The 18274-nt window shown below is 43.8% G+C and overlaps 1 protein-coding gene across 1 annotated transcript in view; it reads left to right on the forward strand.

The window, feature by feature from the left end:
* The window catches only part of SYNPR (synaptoporin), a 44380-nt gene that overhangs the window by 9127 nt on the left and 16979 nt on the right, over positions 1-18274 (forward strand). Inside the window, exon 2 of the mRNA XM_010019954.1 lies at positions 5800-5924. Coding sequence (XP_010018256.1) covers positions 5800-5924 — 125 coding nt within the window. The remainder of the gene's footprint in view (positions 1-5799; positions 5925-18274) is intronic.

Raw genomic sequence — 18274 nt, forward strand, 5'->3', positions numbered from 1 at the left:
CATCCTGACCGTGAACACGGCCGGGGAGGGGCCAGCCACAGCTTCTCTGAGCACCCTGTGCCAAAGTCCTACCACCTTCGTAGTGAAGACTAAGGCAAAAAAGCCATTTGAGTGCTAAACCCAAGGCACCACTTGGGAAGTTTGGGCACATGTGGTTCTTCAAGCCCCAAATTCTGAGACGTCACCTCATCCCTGGGCTTCTCCCTCAATGAAGGCCAGGTCTGGGCAAGACACTGAATTATTCTTTGCAATGCTGCAGTTTATTTGTGAGGAGGCACACTAAATCCCAGCAATTAGTGAACAATTGCTTTAGGGTTTATTTCTCAGCAGGAGCAGAATATATTTCAGCTTTCAGCCTGTATAGCTGTTGGAGGAAAATGACTCCTGCTAGTCATCGCCTAACCCCCAGCACTGCATCAGCTGCGATGCTATCCACCTCCAATTCATCAACCAGTCAAGTCGATATAATTAGGAATCCCAAAGTCAATAATCTGATAATCTCCAGTGCACAAAGGCTCGTATGTAGGAGAAGTGATTCCAGGAAGTCTGCAGCTCAGATCCGTGCAGGAAGAATGCCAGATTTTAAAAAAGAAACAGGCAGAGACCTGGAGGAGAGAGTGCTTCCTAATCCTTCACTGCTGACATATTTTGGGCTATCAGCTCTGCAGTAAATGCTTTCCTGTACAGTCATTTAGTGCCTTTGAACCTTCCCTTTACAACCTTAATAATAATGTTCAATTACTGGTTCTGCTCTATAAATAAACGATCTCAATTTAACAAGATACTCAGCTGGGTGAGCAATGCTGGCTGCGGGGGGACGTCTCCAGGGTGGTTGTTCTCCCTCTCATGTTCACCATTGGCCATAGTGAGTGGCAGAAAGTGTAAAGCAATATAGCATTTGGCAAACATTTTGCAGTCTTTATTATGGCCATCCAGAGAAAGGGAAGTGTTACATCCAGAAATGATGCCAAAGAAATATGTCTTTTGTAAACCACTTGGAATGTGTAAATGACTAATAAAGAGTGGGAAAGTGTCAGGAGTTCCCCTTGGCTTTTCAGTGTTTGGGCAGGAGTGGGGGGCCAGGGGAGACCTCTCTGGAAAAGCATCCAGCAGCTTCATTCCCATTTTCCTCCCTCAACCCCAAGGAAAAGTATAGAACACCAACCCACATGGTGAGCTACGTGTCCCTTGCACCTCTTTCTGAGCTCCAGGCAAGACAGACATGGTTTCTTTTTAATATCTTGCTATACTGAAGGAGTCACTGCGGAGCCCTCAGGCAGAGCGGGTATCTCCCCTTTGCACCAGGATAGATTTAGGATGCATTCCCAGGACGGCTCCATCTCGTCTTCCAGCGAGCTGCCAAAGGCTGCTGCACGGGGCAGACGTGCTCACGGAAAAAACGAGTGGCTTATATAAAAGTTTCATCAATTTAAATGACAGCGTTATCTTCCTAACAGGATGTTTTAGCTGTAACATGTTCTGCATAAGCCTTTTAACTCGCTTTGTCAGGAATCATTCTGCCTTCTCCTGGTGCACACAGCAAGCCTGTCGCTCAGCAGGCATTGAAGAATTGTCGGAAAGCCAAACGCAGAGAAGCAGTGGGAAATCATCCTACTTTCCCCATCCACAGTGGGGATGGGATGTCCAGGGTTGCATACTGAGGCATTGCCAAGTGTCTAATGCACATCTGGGATTTCAGCATCTCCAGGGCATCACACACCCCAAGCTCTCAGCCACCAAGGATGGCTGGGCTGAGAAATGAGGGGACCAGCCTTGAGCCTGGTCTCTGGATAAATCACAGCTCCTGAGTACTGAATTAGAAGATCCATTGCCATTGCATTGAAGCCTGGCATCAGAAGAAGGAGGGCTTCCAGCTGATCCTGTAAATCAGCTGATGAACCTTTGCCTTCCCTGTGCTGGTGTGAGAAGCACGTGCTCTGCTGGATATTTTCCTGCTATTTTTCCTCAAAGAACTGAGGAACCAACTGATCTTTAGAACATGCTAATCTGATTTGTCAGGGAAGGCTGTTTATTATTTCACAGTATCATAAAAAGTATAAATCCTGTAGATTAAGTTAGAACATGGGATTTATCTGAATTCCTTACAGAAATATAGCAATAATGTGGGCCAGCGATGGAAGGTCATAACAGGAGTATCGCCATGACATGAACAGGGCATTAATGACGATAAAGAAAGGCATTGAAAGCTTCAGAGATGTGATGCCTTGTTAGAGATGTGTCTGAAACCATATGGAAGAAGGGTGATCTTCCAGTCAGGCTGGACTGGACACACGAGAAGCGCATTGTTCTGGTCCATGTTGGGGAGCACAAATAATGCCCGTTCCTTCCCCTCCCTCCAGTCTATGGCCTTATCAGGTGGGTTGATAACTGCTTCCATAGCGCGCATCATGGGGTGTTATCCCACATCGAACACGGATCATGGATCCAGGCTAGGGAAAGGCTTTTTCCATTTCCCTGCAAGGTTCCAGTTGGCTGTGAAGGCACCAACCTCTCTGTTGCATTGCAGTTGCATGGCAATACCCGCTGCTGCAGGAGGGGTGGGATGTGCAGGGGATGACTGGGCTTTGCAGGAGCAGCCTGGAACAGCACGGACTTGTTGCCTCATGGGCTTCATGTTTCTCCCAGCTGTAGCTGCAGGGAAGGCAGGCACAGCACTGGCCATTGGGACTGAGCCTTGAGCCATGTGATAACCAGAGGTAACTCTGTGCTGGGGAGATTTATCTAATGTGAAGAGGAAAAGCAATATGCATGCACATCGCAGATGGGGCTAGCACTATGTGTGGATTTATAGACAAAGTATAAATAGGAACATAGGGAAATGCTTTCCCTTTCTCCATAAACTTTTCAATTTTGGAGAGGCCAGGTTCAATAAAATTATCTAGCAGATGGAGGTTTTATTGAATCTGGCCCATAAAGCTCCCATTATGGAGTTTACAACTGCCATTTACACAAATCCTGCTGTAATAAAATACAGTGGTGTTTACAGCATTCCTAAAACAACGGCCACGGAATTACAGTGTGCACAAAACCTGATGAGTAAATTTTGGTTTATTGCACTCACTCCACTGACAATGTAAAGCAGCAAAACTTGTGGGGGAAAGAAAGGAAAAACACAGAGGCAGGAGGAAAAGATTGCCTGGGCGAGAAGAGAATTATCCCTGCTGCTTGGCCGAGATACCCCAGGGAAATACCACTGATTCACAGCCCTGCTCTCCTCCAACGCAAAACACAAATATGCTTCCAAAAGGTGCTGCATGGCCTCAGCACTCATTACTGGCAGCTGGGTGATCCCAGCCGTTAGGCAAGCCCCCCAGCCGTTAGCAGCATCTGATCCAGCCGCGGCAGAAAGCCAAGCTCGGGCTGGCTGGGGCCGTACTAAAGTTTGGTATAAAAATCTCCAGCTGAGCCCTTTTTTCTTTCCCACCTGCCTTATGGGTGCTGCCTGGGTGCTTGTAACAGAGTGTGTGCGGAGCAAGGATGGAGACAGAGGGTTGTGGCTGAAAAAGAAGGAGGCTGAAGGGTTTGCTGACTTGAAAGCATCTAAAAAAATTCTTGTTAAGAGTTGAGCATGGGGTTAAATGGTGAGTAAAGGCTGGAGCTCAATTGTGAGTGACTGAGATTCAGATGCTTGAGGCAGCTGTAAAGATGCTCTCAGTAGGGGAGAGGGAAAACTAGAAACTCTGGAGGAGATTCTTTCTCAGGAGGAATTGCCTGGGCTGTGGTTTTGGGCATGGCTCCGTGGCATTGGTGAATAGACATGGTGGCACATATGCTGATTTTCAATACTTAATTAAAGGAGTTGCATTTCAATTGTATGTCTTTCCTCTGCTTGATCCCATGCTGAGCAGTGGTGGCTTTTCCTTTATGGACAGTCTGTCTCGCATCACAGCCTTACTGTTCCCTCCTTACATATCACTGCATTAATCTTTGTGCCTCCCTATGTATCTGCAAAGCACTTGCATTTGCAACTCCACTAATTAGGACAGAAAACAGGTCGGCACTAATCTCTCCTGTTCTCCTTAATATATTGTTTTCTGACACCACCTCGCAAATTAAACTGAGATGATTAATACTGGTTTTCAGTGCTGTACTACATGTAAGGACAGAAACTTATGTTTACAGAGGAAGTATCTCATTTAGGATGAAGGGACACTATTCAATTTATAGTAGAAACATTTATTTCATGGCGTGTATTTAATAAGTCAATTCACAGTAAAATTCAGCTTTCCTTTTTTCCCCAGCAAGCTCAGCATGAAGAATTGATTCAAAGTTCTTAATAACTTTCCTTAGCGTTGGGCACCTAAATACCTTGGCAAATCTATCCTGAGTGACATGCTCCAGTCATATCAGACGTGAACATCAGGGTAGATCATTCTCCTGTTGTTCTCTGTGCTCTATTGAGCAAATTACTGTGTCGTCGGGGTGGTTCTCCCTGCCCCAGTGCTCAGGAGTTATCCCTGTGACCTGGCTGTCTCTGGGGCAAAGATGCACATGCAAAGTCTAAGGAGGCTGCTGAAACCTCTGGCTTTGCTCCTGCTATGGACTGGCAGAGCTAAGGTTAACAGTGTGTTTCACAAAGCCTTGTGCAGCAAGGATAGGTCTATTATTATATGTGTGTATTGCTTTTACTGAATCATTCAGCCTTTTATTTTGTGATTACATCCATTTGCTGTATAATTTTTCAATGTCGAAGAACATGCACACATGTGCCAGCTGTGCACACTGTTTGTTTCTTCTGGATTGCTGTCTTTAAACTTATTTGTGTCTGGGATTGGATGTTTATTTGTCATTTCCCATATCCGCCCCACTGTGGATCTCAGAGTAACTCTGTTTAAGCTGATGGAGTTGCTTCAGAGCTATAGTGCTACAATGAACAAAATCTAACCTGCCCTTTAATTTAAATTACAACTGTATAGGTGAACTGTCCTCGCTTCTGCTCAGGGTCTTCCGAGGAAGCCTGCATCAATGATGTTTTAAGACACCCATGCCTGCTTCCACTTCATATCAAGAGTTTGAACCCTTGACACAAATATAAATGCTGATGTCTCTTTGGCCTGCACAATTCCTCCTTCACCTTCTCCTGGAAGATTAAGATACATCAAAACCACCCAAGCTCTTCGTTCCTGTGTGGTTTGCCTGAGCTTATCCCAAGTCTTGATTTTTTCCCATTTTGACGTCAATTTACTACATCTCTGCACCCATTTTGGCTTGTGGTAGTAATTTAGGAAAATAGAAATAAATTATTGTGGGTTTTGCTAAGTCATAACAGAAATGGAAGAGGGGCAATGTGATTCTGTGTTTTGCCATGTAATGGGATGGCGGCCATATGAACTGTCTTGGTCTACTATTGCTACTCCTCGTTCCTCCTTCTAAATGCTTCTGCCAGTGTTTCATTTGGGTTAAGGCTGACTCATTATGCTCAGTCAATATTCATCCTTCTCTTGTCCAAGCTTGTCTGTCAGTGGGATGATTTAAATAGCCTGCCTGGGTTGTGAATCCCAAATGGGGTTCAAGACAGGAGGGGAGAGCTGAGATGCCTGTCACAGTCAAATGGTGGTGTTTGTGTCTACATTTGGCAGCAGAGCTTTGTGTTTTGTGGTTCTTTTTATTTGCTTTTGGGAAGGGCACAGGAGTAATGTAATGCAATGCTTTGAGTGCATGGAGTGATGGATAGACCTGACCGGAGGGGGCTGGTGCTGCAGTGAGAGCTGCTGCATGGATCTGCTTGTGGGGGTTGCTGAAATGAAATAAAACAAAAATGTTGTTTGTTTTTGACAGCTTTTTGCAATCTTTGCATTTGCAACATGCGGTGGGTACTCTGGAGAGCTGCGCCTCAGTGTGGACTGTGCAAACAAGTCAGAGAGTGACCTCAACATTGACATAGCCTTTGCCTACCCCTTCAGGTAACTCGGCTTGCTTCGTGGCGGTGCACTTGCAGGCAGGCATTCAGGGCTCATGTGAAGCCCATTTTCAATGGGGTTTGCCATCATTTATAGCAAGTTTTGATTAAACGCTAGGTCTGGGGCTCCAGCGTTTTCCTCACTGTTGTTTAAAGCTCTGGGTGTGCAGGAGGGATGGATTTGGCTAGATCTGGTGTGGATGGGGCTGCAGGAACCTCTTGGAATGGGAGCTTAGTGAAGGAGAAGAGAGCAGTTATGGGCATACAAAGCTGTGTAAAGGCCAGGACAGCTCGGGAATGGGAAATGGAAAGCAAGGAAAGGGAACAAAAACACATTGGCCCGAGAGAAAGACTGGGATAAATTATACATTAAGTGGTGTGTAGCTATTAACTAAGATGGAAATGAAGGAGGATTCCCAACCACTGAAGGAACAAAGATCTGGAAGAGCTACTCTGTGGGGAAGGGGAAGCAAAACTCAAAACAAGTTTGAACCATAATGTTGAAATGCTTTTGAAAATTCCACTAATTGCCTCTCTGCGTCTCTTGGTGCCTGAATGCTTTAAGCCTTGGAACCTAGTGACTTAGGAAACCAGTTTTGTTTAAGTACATCTGAAAGCCGTAACAAGGTTAAATATACATATAAATAAATATATTTATATTAAAAATGTTCATGCCATTTAGGATCCTGCTTCAAAAGAACATCCGGAGTCTTCTGTTTTTAAAGATGTCAAGTCCACTCTAGAAACCTTTCACTTCTATATAAGTGATTTATTTGAGGAATTGAGATGATTAAGAAAAGCATAATCCAATCTAAAGTCTAGTACACTATGACTCAAATCATTTTGCTTCCTTGTGAAATCACATCCTGCTTTGCTTATGATTGCTTTGCACAGACCAGATGTAATAGTATCTACTTCTTTTAACATGTTCTAAAATACAGCAATTTCCAAACAGAGAAAACTGAATTTGATTATTTTATTTATTACTCCAAAGAGGCACATTTCCTGGTATTACAGATGTTTATTTTTTGTCTTGAACTTGTCTGCATTTTCTTTCATTTCTGCTTAGTATGCATGAGAGAGATCCTGAAAATTGAGTTATATGAATTTGTAATTTGATTCACTTCCAAATAGGTCATTTCTCCAGCATTCGTTACAGATTACACCCTACAGTAAAGTGCTTTTAGTTTGCATGATTATGAAATAGTACTTTTTGTAAAAAGTTAATAAAATGGATAGGAGTAGCCAAAAAGTACTTCCTGGTGTTTTACGAGGCACATCAACTATTGCTTCTAGGAGAAAGTGGCTGGATCTGCAGTTTCCCACAGTTTTGCTTATTAGAAAACTGGAAATAATTGCTGAGTAGTTGTGTTATTCCAGCATGTCGGAAAGATGATTCAAAATAGGGTTTATTTGCAGAAGGGATCCAGCTGAGGCTGTAGCTGGTCCTTGAACTGTCTGTGTGGCTCCCAGCTGTGGCTGTGTGTGCTCAGCATGCACTGAGTGTGTGGCACCTACAGTAGGATGGCTGGCCACATGGTATAGATATACCTGTAATTTGCAGGTGAGAAGGGAGATGACACTTCGCCAGCTGGTGTTTTGGGAGAAGGATGAAGATACTCAGTTTTTTCTGCCATTTGGAACTTTTGTGCAAACCTGAGGCACCTGCAAGAAGTGCCCAAAGATGTACAGACTATGTGGGGTAGCAGAGATGTGCCAGGAAAATCTGGCCCAGTGCTACCTGTAGAACATGGTGTCATTTTACTGTTTTATCTAAATATTCTTGTGACTTCCTCATGAACTTGCTCTTTCTGCTTTTCTCCAGTGCTGCTTCAACAGAATGGAGAAGGGGTGCTCTAAAACCAGAAGTGAGACTAGTTGGGAAAGAGAACATCTCTTATTAGAGCAGTTGATACCCCTAGAGAAAGCAGGCATGATAAATTCAGGGTCCCTCATCAGCTGTGATCCTGAAGCTCATCTCCCTGCATGGGAATGTAGGCTTTGTAGGTAAGGTGCATTTCCCACCAGTTGTCTTGCGTCCAGGTCTGAATAAATCCATATTCACATAGCATTCTCCTTTCAAATGCCTTCAGTGATCTGACTTTTGGCTGACAGCTAGGGGGTATGTAGGTGGAAGGAGAGGTACTGCTGAGCATCTGACACTGCAGTGCTGTTGTGGCTGTCAGCAATGACACTGAAGCAGTCGAATACCTGAGTGCTGCTTTGAGCTGTGCCTTCCAGCATGACTTGAAACAAAGAAAGCCATGCAGCCGTACTACCAGCTGCTTTCATTCCTGTTGCTGTGAGTTTGAGTTTGTTTTCTTCTTCTAGACGTTGAACTGCTAGACCTTGGCTGCTTGATGACAAGTGTCAAGAGCTTTAAGCAAGTAAACAAAATTGTAAAGCTCAACAGGACAGCTTGGCAAAGCAAGAGGGCTTGGATGCTTTGGGAATGAGATTGAAGGAGCCTGCAAATGTCCCCATTAAAGCAAGAAATGAACTGGGAGGGAGTTTTCCATTCTGAAAAGAGGAAGGTCATACTTTTGGCCATGTGCTTCTGGGGCACATCACTTTTGATGGGGTCTGGAGATATGTGATTAAAACATACCAGTTGCCAAACCAGCAATTCATGTAGCTTCAGCCTGGTTCTGAATGTACTGAAGCACCACACTCCATAGCAGGCAGCTCCAGACGCTTCTGCAAACCAACGAGCATCTCCATATTGCCTTACTGAGATTTTTCTCAGCCCCAACCTACAAGCTGCAACAGTCTCCAGCAAACAGTATAAATGAATTCAAGGGAAATTATTAGTTCCACCAGATGGGGAGTTTCAAAGGGTACAGTTAAAATATCAAGATGTATATGATAAAATTATAGTTGGTCTTTGCTCATTAACTACCTTACTGCTGTTGTACCTGTGGCAACAGGAACCTGTGAAGCACCAAAGAAACACCCTGCACAAGGCAGTCGCTTCTCATTTCTGCCAGAATCCAATTATTTTCCCAGTTTAATTCTGCTCCTCCAGTGTAACTGCTGAGTAACTGAACCTAAATCTGGCTCCACCATCTCTCCTGGAATATGAGGTGAGATGGGTGCTTTTCCGTTTATAACAACACTGATTCACTTAAGCTTCCTCCAACCCACATCCATGACCCTGTAGTCAACCTGTAATATGCAAAGAAACCTGTAGTCCAAACCCTACACCCTGCAGCTGTGTCTTCTGGAGCTCTGCCATGCTTTTCTGCATATTCTGCCATAACTCTTCCATGCCCAAACTGATTGTCATAAGGCTGCTTCAAATAATCACCCGCAGTTTTCTTTCAGTTTTGCCTGATTCTAGTTTTATGACAAAGGATTTCTTTACCTCTTTATGCTTTAAAGCATAAACCAGCCTTTCTGGTTTTTTTTGGTACCTGTATATGTATTTCAAAAGTTTCATAAAGTCAAATATGGAACAAATTTCTCTGGTCGCACACTAGCAGTTTTTCTCAGCATTAGCATCTGTACTTGGTACGTTATGTTGCAAATTTGGCACACATTAGGATGTTCATCAGTTTGACCCTCACCCCAGTAACGATTCTTTGAGTGGGGAAAAAACCAGCCAGCATCTTGGAATTGTTTGTTGCTCTCACAGTCCATCACCCTTTCAGATTGGATTTGTCACTCATCCAAGTGCCCTGAAGCAATATTTTTTCTGTAGTAACGGCTCTGGTGAAGGTCCTATTTGTTTATTTTTAATAATTTCTTCTGATCACAACAACATTTTTATCATGTACTTTGCTATTCATAGGTTTTATTTTGATAGTAAGTAGTAACTTTGAATAGTACACCTATTGTGCGCTGCAGCGGGGAAAAGCATTTCAATACAACCCCATAAATGTGCTGTCTGTTAAGTCCTGAGACAGATCTTGAACTAAAATCTCTTTGCCTTTAGCTTTTGGAGGTGCTTTAGCCCAGCCTGCATACACAGTATATTCCCAAGTTGAATGGGAATTCATTTGGAGTTCATATATTGCCTTTTCTTGTGGCACTCATCCTGCAAGCTGCTTGGAAAATATTGACCCAGAGGATTAATGATTACATTTTAAACACAGTCTCACATAAATCAATGGTTAAGGTAAGTATGTGCATAGGTGTTAAGAGAATTGAGACACAGGTACTAGTGGGACAGAATGGGACTGCTTTGTGGTGCTTATGTGAAAGCCTGCTGCAAGAGTAGGTCTGTGAGCATCTCTGTGTTACAGCAGTGAGCAAAACAAATGTTGTTTCCTATTTTGTTTTAAATCACCTATTAGTATCTTTCCAGTGTGTTAGTAAATCTGTCTCTTGAAGTAATCCTTGCTTCTGAAGGAAAAGGAAATTGTATTTCATGGGAGCTTTTCATTTATCCTCTAAGCACCTCATTTGAATAAAGACATTCCCATTGAGCACCCTTTAAAGTGTATGCCTCATCTGCATGCAATGGGTAGGCTAGTCTTTCAGCTGAAATATGACAGCCAGATTTAAATTGCCTACTTAGAAGCTACAGATGATAATTAAGGAGAAAGCAGCTAACTCTGTGCTTTGCAACTAACTTTCTTTGGAAAGAGCCTCTGATAATATTAGCATATTTCTGTGCCAGAGTGTGCTAGCCTTTTTTTATTATTATTATCCATTTGTAGTAAATCTTGCTTCAGAATTCAGTGAAAAACTATCTTGGCCAAAAGATTGTAAATGTCTGTTATAGCTGGGAGACCAGGAGCTGCTGATGATAACTAAGTCTTCAAGCAAAGTAATTGCCTGCAGTGCTGCCTTTCAGGTAACTATGGCAGGCTCTCCTCCCAGCTGCCTTGGGCTGCTGTACCAGTTGAGGGTGGGAGATAGGAAGGAATGAAGTCATCTAGTCAGTTAAACTACCTAAGGTTCATGTTTTAATTGGCATGTGTTCACACACAAGATGCTCTTTCTGCACAGGCAAATCACGGCCTCATAACGCTTCTGTGGGTAGATGGAAGTGGAAGTTGCACTAGCTCCAGCTGTGCTCTGTGCCAAAATGTAGATGCTCCAATTCCCAGGTGGATTTGGCAGAGCTCCCGGGAAGGTGAGAGGCACTGGTTAAACTCTGCATGACCCATTCCGGCTTAATGGAGGGAGAAATCTCCATCCTGGAACTCACTGGATTAAAAAATCCTCAGATTAAATCCTGATGTGTTTTGTAAAGCTGCGCTTTTGCACAAACAGGAGTTGCAGGGATGGTCAGGTGAAGTTCAGCAGCAAAGATCATAAGCTGCCTGGTCCCTTCTGGCTCTGCAATCAATTGGTCTATGAAAGCTGCATCAATTTAGTCCCTTTTCTTGCTGAACTGTGACCACCTCATCTAGCACTACAGATCTGGGGTTACAATGAGAACTGACAAGGAAAGGTGTTCAATAGTACACCAGCGAAGCTGGAGATTTGCAGCAATACCCTGACTATATAAACTGGCTCTTTAGGATGGGCTGGGTTATGGCTTTAATTAGCTTCTTCCACAACAGTTTCAAACCTGGTTCTCAGCAGTGCTTTTTGTACCTGATTTTGGACTCTTGTTGAGTACATTTGCCTAACAAGGACTTTTAGGTTTTAACCACCATTAGTGAAAACTGAAAAGTATGTAAGTGAGGAGCCCAATGTTGTACCCTGCTGAGCAAAATTCAGGGAATAAATCTTTTAGGATACAGATATCTCTAATTGTGACACCTTCACAAAGGTCCCTTCATATTTAATTGTGACCTAATGATGCAAACCAGACTGAAGCGTTAAGATGTTTTTAATTAGGAAATGCAGATGTTAGTGTGTTCTGAGTTGATTTGTACATTCTGGGAATTTCTAGTGCTGACCAGGAAATTGCAGCTCAATTTTTTCAAAATACTTGCTTTCCAATGGAAACCCAGTAAAAAGATTTTATTCCATAGTGACATGAACACAAGAACTTGGACTTGCTTATAGCATGGCCCCAGTACAATGCTTCCCTGGCGGTGAAGGAATTGGAGACCTTGGTCAAGTTTTCGTACTGCAACAAGTGTGTGAGCAACCGGAATGTGAGCTCACATAGCCAAGCTGAGCACTCTAATCAATAAGCTTAGAGCTGTTTGCTCTTACACTGTCTCCTGAGAAAGGGAAAAGGTGATCCAGGTCTGCAGAACGAATGTTTCTTTTCAGCTTTGAATAAACACAGTTTTTAATAGGAAAGAATATTTCACTTTTTTTGCAGCCAGCTCTGTTTATTATTAGAAAGTTCCAACTTAAACAGGGGAAGTTTAGGTTAGATATAAGGAAGAAGTTCTTTACTTTGAGGGTGCTGAGGCACTGGAATAGGTTGCCCAGAGAAGCTGTGGCTGCCCCATCCCTGGCAGTGTTCAAAGCCAGGCTGGACAGAGCCTTGGGTGACATAGTCTAGTGCGAGGTGTCCCTGCCCATGGCAAGGGGTTGGAACTAGATGATCTGAAAGTCCTTTCCAACCCAAACCCTATTCTATGGCCCTATGAATGCCATAATCTAGAGACTTGGCAGGATTTTTATTTACTTGTGCTTGGCTACAGACTACTGAAGTAACTAAAATCTGCAAATCAGTGTTCTCCAGTATCCACGGGTCTTCAAGGACCATACTAGCTCTGGGAATACTGTCTTTAGACCAAGAGGATAGCAGAATGGGAGAAAATGTCTGTGCTTTTGTTCCTGGACAGCCGTGGTCTGCAGTAGTGGCTGTCCGTGAGCACAATGTACAATTTAATTCCTGTTGTCAGGGAGTTTGATGAAATCATTCCTGGTCTGATTAAAACTGATAAAAATATGGATGACTTTGTGGCTTTTCTAGTCTTGAGTGTCTCTTCCTGACCCCAATTACAGTCTTCAAAACCCACTTTGTAGAAATCAAGATTGGCAACTTGGCCAAAGAATGGTTATTACTGACAGCTCGCACTTTTGTATGAACTGTGGATAAATGCAAGTACCCTTTTCCCACCAGTGAGGGACTGGGAGATGCTTCCAGGCACTTGACACTTTGTTCCTATGTGAGATTTGTACAGAACTACCTGAAGCCTGATAGAGCCACATCTTAGCCTTCTCTTTGAGTAGCACAATAGGTGCATTGTGTTGTATGAAGGAAGAAATATCTACCACCCTCACAGCTTGCTAGCTGATCAGAATGGCTTTGTTTTTGTGCCAAACTATTTTGTACACAGCCAAGAAGCCGCAGTTGAAGGGTGGCTACATAAGTGGCAAAATCTTTGCTCATTCATGTTACTGGTGTGTTGGGCTGCGCACAATGGTATGTTGCATGGATAGGTCAGAGAAGGAGATCTGGTTGCCAGTATGTGTAAAACTGTAAAGTCCCCGGTCCATTGCACAAGCAGGGAGAGACTGGTTGCTCCAGCCAGTGGGCTTGTCCCAGGGCAGCACCTCTGCACACAAGATAACTTTTCCAGATCATAGAATCACAGGATGGTTTGGGTGGGAAGGGACCTTAGAGCTCATTCAGTCCCAACCCCCTGCCACGGGCAGGGACACCTTCCACTAGGGCAGGTTGTTTCAAGCCCCTGTGTCCAACCTGGCCTTGAACACTGCCAGGGATGGGGCAGCCACAGCTTCTCTGGGCACCCTGTGCCAGGGCCTCACTGCCCTGACAGTGAAGAATTTCTTCCTAGTATCTAATCTCAATCTACCCTCTTTCTGTTTAAAGCCAGATGTTGAGGTCTTCTCAATTGTTGCTCTCAGTGTTCTCAGCTTCTACTTTGTAATTTTTAATCCCTTAAAGCTTGAAGCAAACATATCCTTGAGTGCTGAATTGAGGCCACAGAGGAGGTTTGTCTTTGCAGCTTTACAGACTGATCAGCTGCTGTCTTCTATTATGAACATCCATGCACAAACATTGCATGGACATAGAGCTCCTGGATGCACAACTGGCTGGGAAGTAAATTGGGAAGGAAAGTGGTAGCAACTTTCTGGAGACGGTGTCTGGTTCAGAAAAGGGAGAGTTCTGCTTCTTAAAGCTTCTACAATTTACCAAAGATTTTTCTTTGGCCTTAATACAATTGGATTTTTGATGAATTTGGATGGTATTGATCCAGACTGCTTCATAGAGGCTATATTTTATACTTAACACTGTTTTGGAGAGAGAAAAATGTTTCATTCATTAATACTCTAGACAGAATCTGTTCGTAAAGTGGAAGTCACTTTTGGGGTTGTTAATATATGCAGCTTTTTCACCATCTGAATTTTTAATATATATTCATGACTAGTCTCTGCGGTATTGTGCAGTGATGGTGTTTTATCTGTGCCTGCCACAAAGGCTTTTGCTAAAAGTCAGGCTTTTTACAACTTCCCTTGCAAATTTCTTTTTGCACGTTTTCATGCTGCCAGTAGAGAAGCAAATCAAAGAAACCCTTCTGCTTTGCTTTGTTTGGCATTTGATTCCTTACAGCAGACAGTGAGGGGACAATCAAGCACATCCTTCCCCTTTTCCCTGCTCTTGAACGTGCATTTGCTGTGTAGAGGCACTGAAGGTTCCCCAGGACCATAGGGAACTGGGTGCATGGGATGTCTGTGGTCTGCTCTCACATGTGACTTCTACATGAATTTATTTGCCAAGAGTTTAATGCGATAGTTCTTCTTATTCAATGGACTCTGGAGACAGTGGGCATCTGATCCCATCCAGCATAGCCTCACTATGTGAGGTATCTCATGCTGTCCTGTCTGGATTCCCAGAAGCAATTCTTTATGGGTTTTAAAGCATAAAGGTGCCAGTGGTTTGTCCACAGGTCCAACAGCAGATCCAGAGGTCTGCCTTGGCTCCTGCCCTGTGTGCTGCTCAGCCTCCAGTTGAGCTCACTGCTCCCTGGGAGAAGGATTTAACACGTACTTGGAATGAAAGTATTTTGACTGGGAGTTTTATTGGTGTCATGCCATAAAACTCTACAGAGGACTTAATTTGATTGCTTTAAGTGCATTAAGACAATTTATTTGGGAAAGTTATAGTTAAAATGCAAAGGTAAAGTTTTTAGTTTTAAAGTATACAAAGGAATAAATGTTGCTGCATCTTCCATAATTGCACTTGCATTTATCTCAGCTGGTCTTGGAGGGAAAATTGTTGCTTTCAGGGTTTATAGACCTAGTTTAAACTGTATGTGAACCCTGCTTCTCACAGAGCAAAGGATTTATACTTTCAGGTGGTTCTGGCCGAACATCAGGTGATGCGCAAGAATTTAGATTGATTTTACATGGTGTTCATAACCTCTTTGGTTGTGGAAGGTGAGGCTGATTGGAGGTGGCATGAGTGTCAAGAACTGATGCAAGCAGCAGAAGAGCATGTTGGGGTGCAGGAAAGGGGGGCTCAACACTCCCACACCTCTCCATGCAAGAGCACTGCCCAGGGATTTGGTACACCCGCTTCTCAGAAATGATCTTATTCGATTCAATGGCTGGCTTTTAGGCCTTTGCTTTATGCTTTCTATTGCTTATGTTATATCTCTAGATTTTTTGATTTTTATTAATCTTCCTTCATATTGAAGCTTTTGTTCTGTTCTAACACGGGCTTGTTAATCTGGAAGCCGATTTCTGTGTCTGTCCAGAGGAGAGGGCAGCTGGAGGGGCATAAGAGCTATGGATGGAGTGAGGCTCTCATGGTGAGACCAGCCAGCATTGGACATTTGCATACGCAGCAATGCTTGTGGCGTTTCCAGGCTTTATAATTCATGTTGTTCCATTGACATGATGACTTTTTATAAGACAATCCAGGGTTACCTTCCTTCAGAGGTACCAGCTAAACTTCCCAATGACTAGGAAGTGGTTCACCCCAAGAAAATAGCTCAATGAAGGGAAATCAGAGCAATACCACCAGTCTGTACCAAAAAGAATGTCAGTTCCCAATTCGAGAGGGTGTTTGGGTTTGTAAAGACCAGTGGAGCATGTCTTTGAGCACTGTATTCTGCTTGCACAGCAAGGAAAAGCATGTGTTTCTGAGAAGAGCTGTGAAAATATCTTGGGAGATAAATCTGGGTCTGGATGTAGGCTTGGAAGTGGGGTTGGGATCACCCACTCAGCTCTCCAAGCACTCCCGGCAGCGCGTGTTCTATAACAAGCCGATTTATTTCTTTTTTGGTGCTACGATGGAGTACTAGGGTTTGCACCACTGCTACGTGCACAGTCTGGGGAGGTTCATTGCTATGGCTGGCACGCATCCGGGATGGTTCTTCCTCCAGGAGTGCAATGAAGCTGTTGTGCAGGCTGTTTTCCAAGAGCTTTGTGATCCCTGTCCTTGGGAGCGGGTCCTGCAACAGGGATGCCAAGCTGCAGATGTGTCAATGATGCCCTCTCCCTACCACTGCTGTGGTTGTCCCTATTCCAATGTCTTTAGACCCCATCCTCAGAAGGGTTTCGTAGCTTTCTGGAGACTTGAGTGCCTTGTAGGGTCTCTGATTTCCTGTGTTAAGAGACGTGAGATGGAGCAGAGGACGTGCCTGTTGCTCTAAACTGCCTGTGCTGGGGGAATTACCACCTCTCCCAGCACAACACACACAATGTGGGGTGTTGAGACAGCAACTGTGGCTGACAGCTTGTCCTATTAAAAACAGCACTGTAGGGAAATAGTATTGGCCAAATGTTTGCACAACAGTTATGTGCGAGTGAGGGCTGGGAACACAACCAGTTAGAAATTGAAAATATAGGGGGGCAATATTTATGGAGGGGGGAAGAATATTTTCCATCGTTTCAACTGAACATAACCCAGAAGAAAATATAGGTTGCTACAGCTTTCCTGGTTAGCTTCCCTGCAGCTTCTTCTGGGTTTTTTAGTGATGCTGCTCTCGACATGCATCTGGACAAGTATAAGCCACTGAAGGCAGCTGTGACCAAGGGGAGATCTTTAGGATGCTCAAATGTCCAGGGCAGGAGTTAGGAATAAATGTTTTCAAGATGAAGTATGTATTTGTGTGAATCTACTGGTAGTGTTGAGTAATTCTACAGAGATAGAGGCTTTGGGATATTTTCTGGAAGAAACTGGAAGATTTCATTGAGAGGACAGAGATTCAAAGTTAAATACTTTCAAATCTCTTTGATCAGCAAGCTGTATTCTTTCTTCCTTTAGAAATCAAGGAAACAAAAGAGCAAGGTTAGATTGCTGAGTCAGCAGAATGTTATTTTTATTTCCTATCTCCAGAGAAAAATGAGCTGTTATAGGGATTAAGTGGGACTAACATGCTGCTACTATGGAAGGGGAGGAGATCAAGGAGAGGAGGGTTCTGAAGGCACCTTTGGGTGCTCGGTGGTCTCAAGGGGTGTTGCTTCTCGGGGCTGGTAGAATGAGGTATGGAAAATTCTGAGATGCTTGGGGAATATTGATAAGCATCGAATATATGGCATATGCAGGCAGCACTGAGATGTGCATTGTGGCAGATGGGCAGTAGGAAAGATGGGGGATGGGAATGCTGGAGTAAATGATAATTCCTTCATCTTGGGGAAAGAGCTGTCAGAGAGCAGGCTTGGGATGAGAAACAGCCTCATCACTGTTAGCAAAGGGGTAGACAACTCTTGTTTTGCCAGAGTAAGAGGTGTAAAAGGGCCAGGGAGTAGCTGCCTCCATAGTAGCTGTTGTTCCACTGTTGGGCTAAGCCCATCACATCCCCATAGCCATCCAGGGCTATATTAACATTTCATCTCTTTGGGTTGAAAGGGTTGGAATCAGCATTACTGACTTCAAGCAGTTCAAATGTGGTATTAATAGGCTGGCTGCCTCAAAAAGAGACTAACTTCAACAGCTCCAGGATGCCTTCATGCAAAGATTTCGATCCTATGGGAATTAGTGGATAATGGTTTATAATTGGCAAGAAAATATGGACTGAGAGCAACTGCTTAGCAAGAGTTTTTGTGTGGATGAAAGTTTGTAGCATGGCTTCATTGCTGTGGGGTTCGGATTTAGCACTGAATACGTGGGGATGTCCAGCACAGGCAGAAATGTTCTTTGCAGTGAGGAGCACTGTGTGCATTGCTTCCTCCTTGAGAACAGGCTGTGAAGAGTGTTGGGAGAGTTAAGAGACCTCAATTCCTTTAAAGAAGAAACCTTTCCTCCTCAGGCAGATTTCTACTTCCACCTGAGTATTAAAGGTTACTTTTAAAGTATTTTTCTTAATGCAGGTAATATCTCTAAAGAAGTCTTATGGGAATGAGCTCTGCTGTGAGAGGGAAGGCTCCCATTTGTTACTCTTCTTCCACTAAACCTATGAAAAAATACACATTTAGCACCTGAAGAAGGGGCATTTGCCCAGGCACTGGCTGACTGGAAGCAGCAATTTGGCAGCACATCAGCACAGTCCTCTGAAACAAAGGAGCCACAGTATTTCCAGG

Source organism: Nestor notabilis, unplaced genomic scaffold, assembly GCF_000696875.1.
Source record: "Nestor notabilis isolate BGI_N333 unplaced genomic scaffold, ASM69687v1 scaffold9148, whole genome shotgun sequence".
NCBI lineage: Eukaryota > Metazoa > Chordata > Aves > Psittaciformes > Psittacidae > Nestor > Nestor notabilis.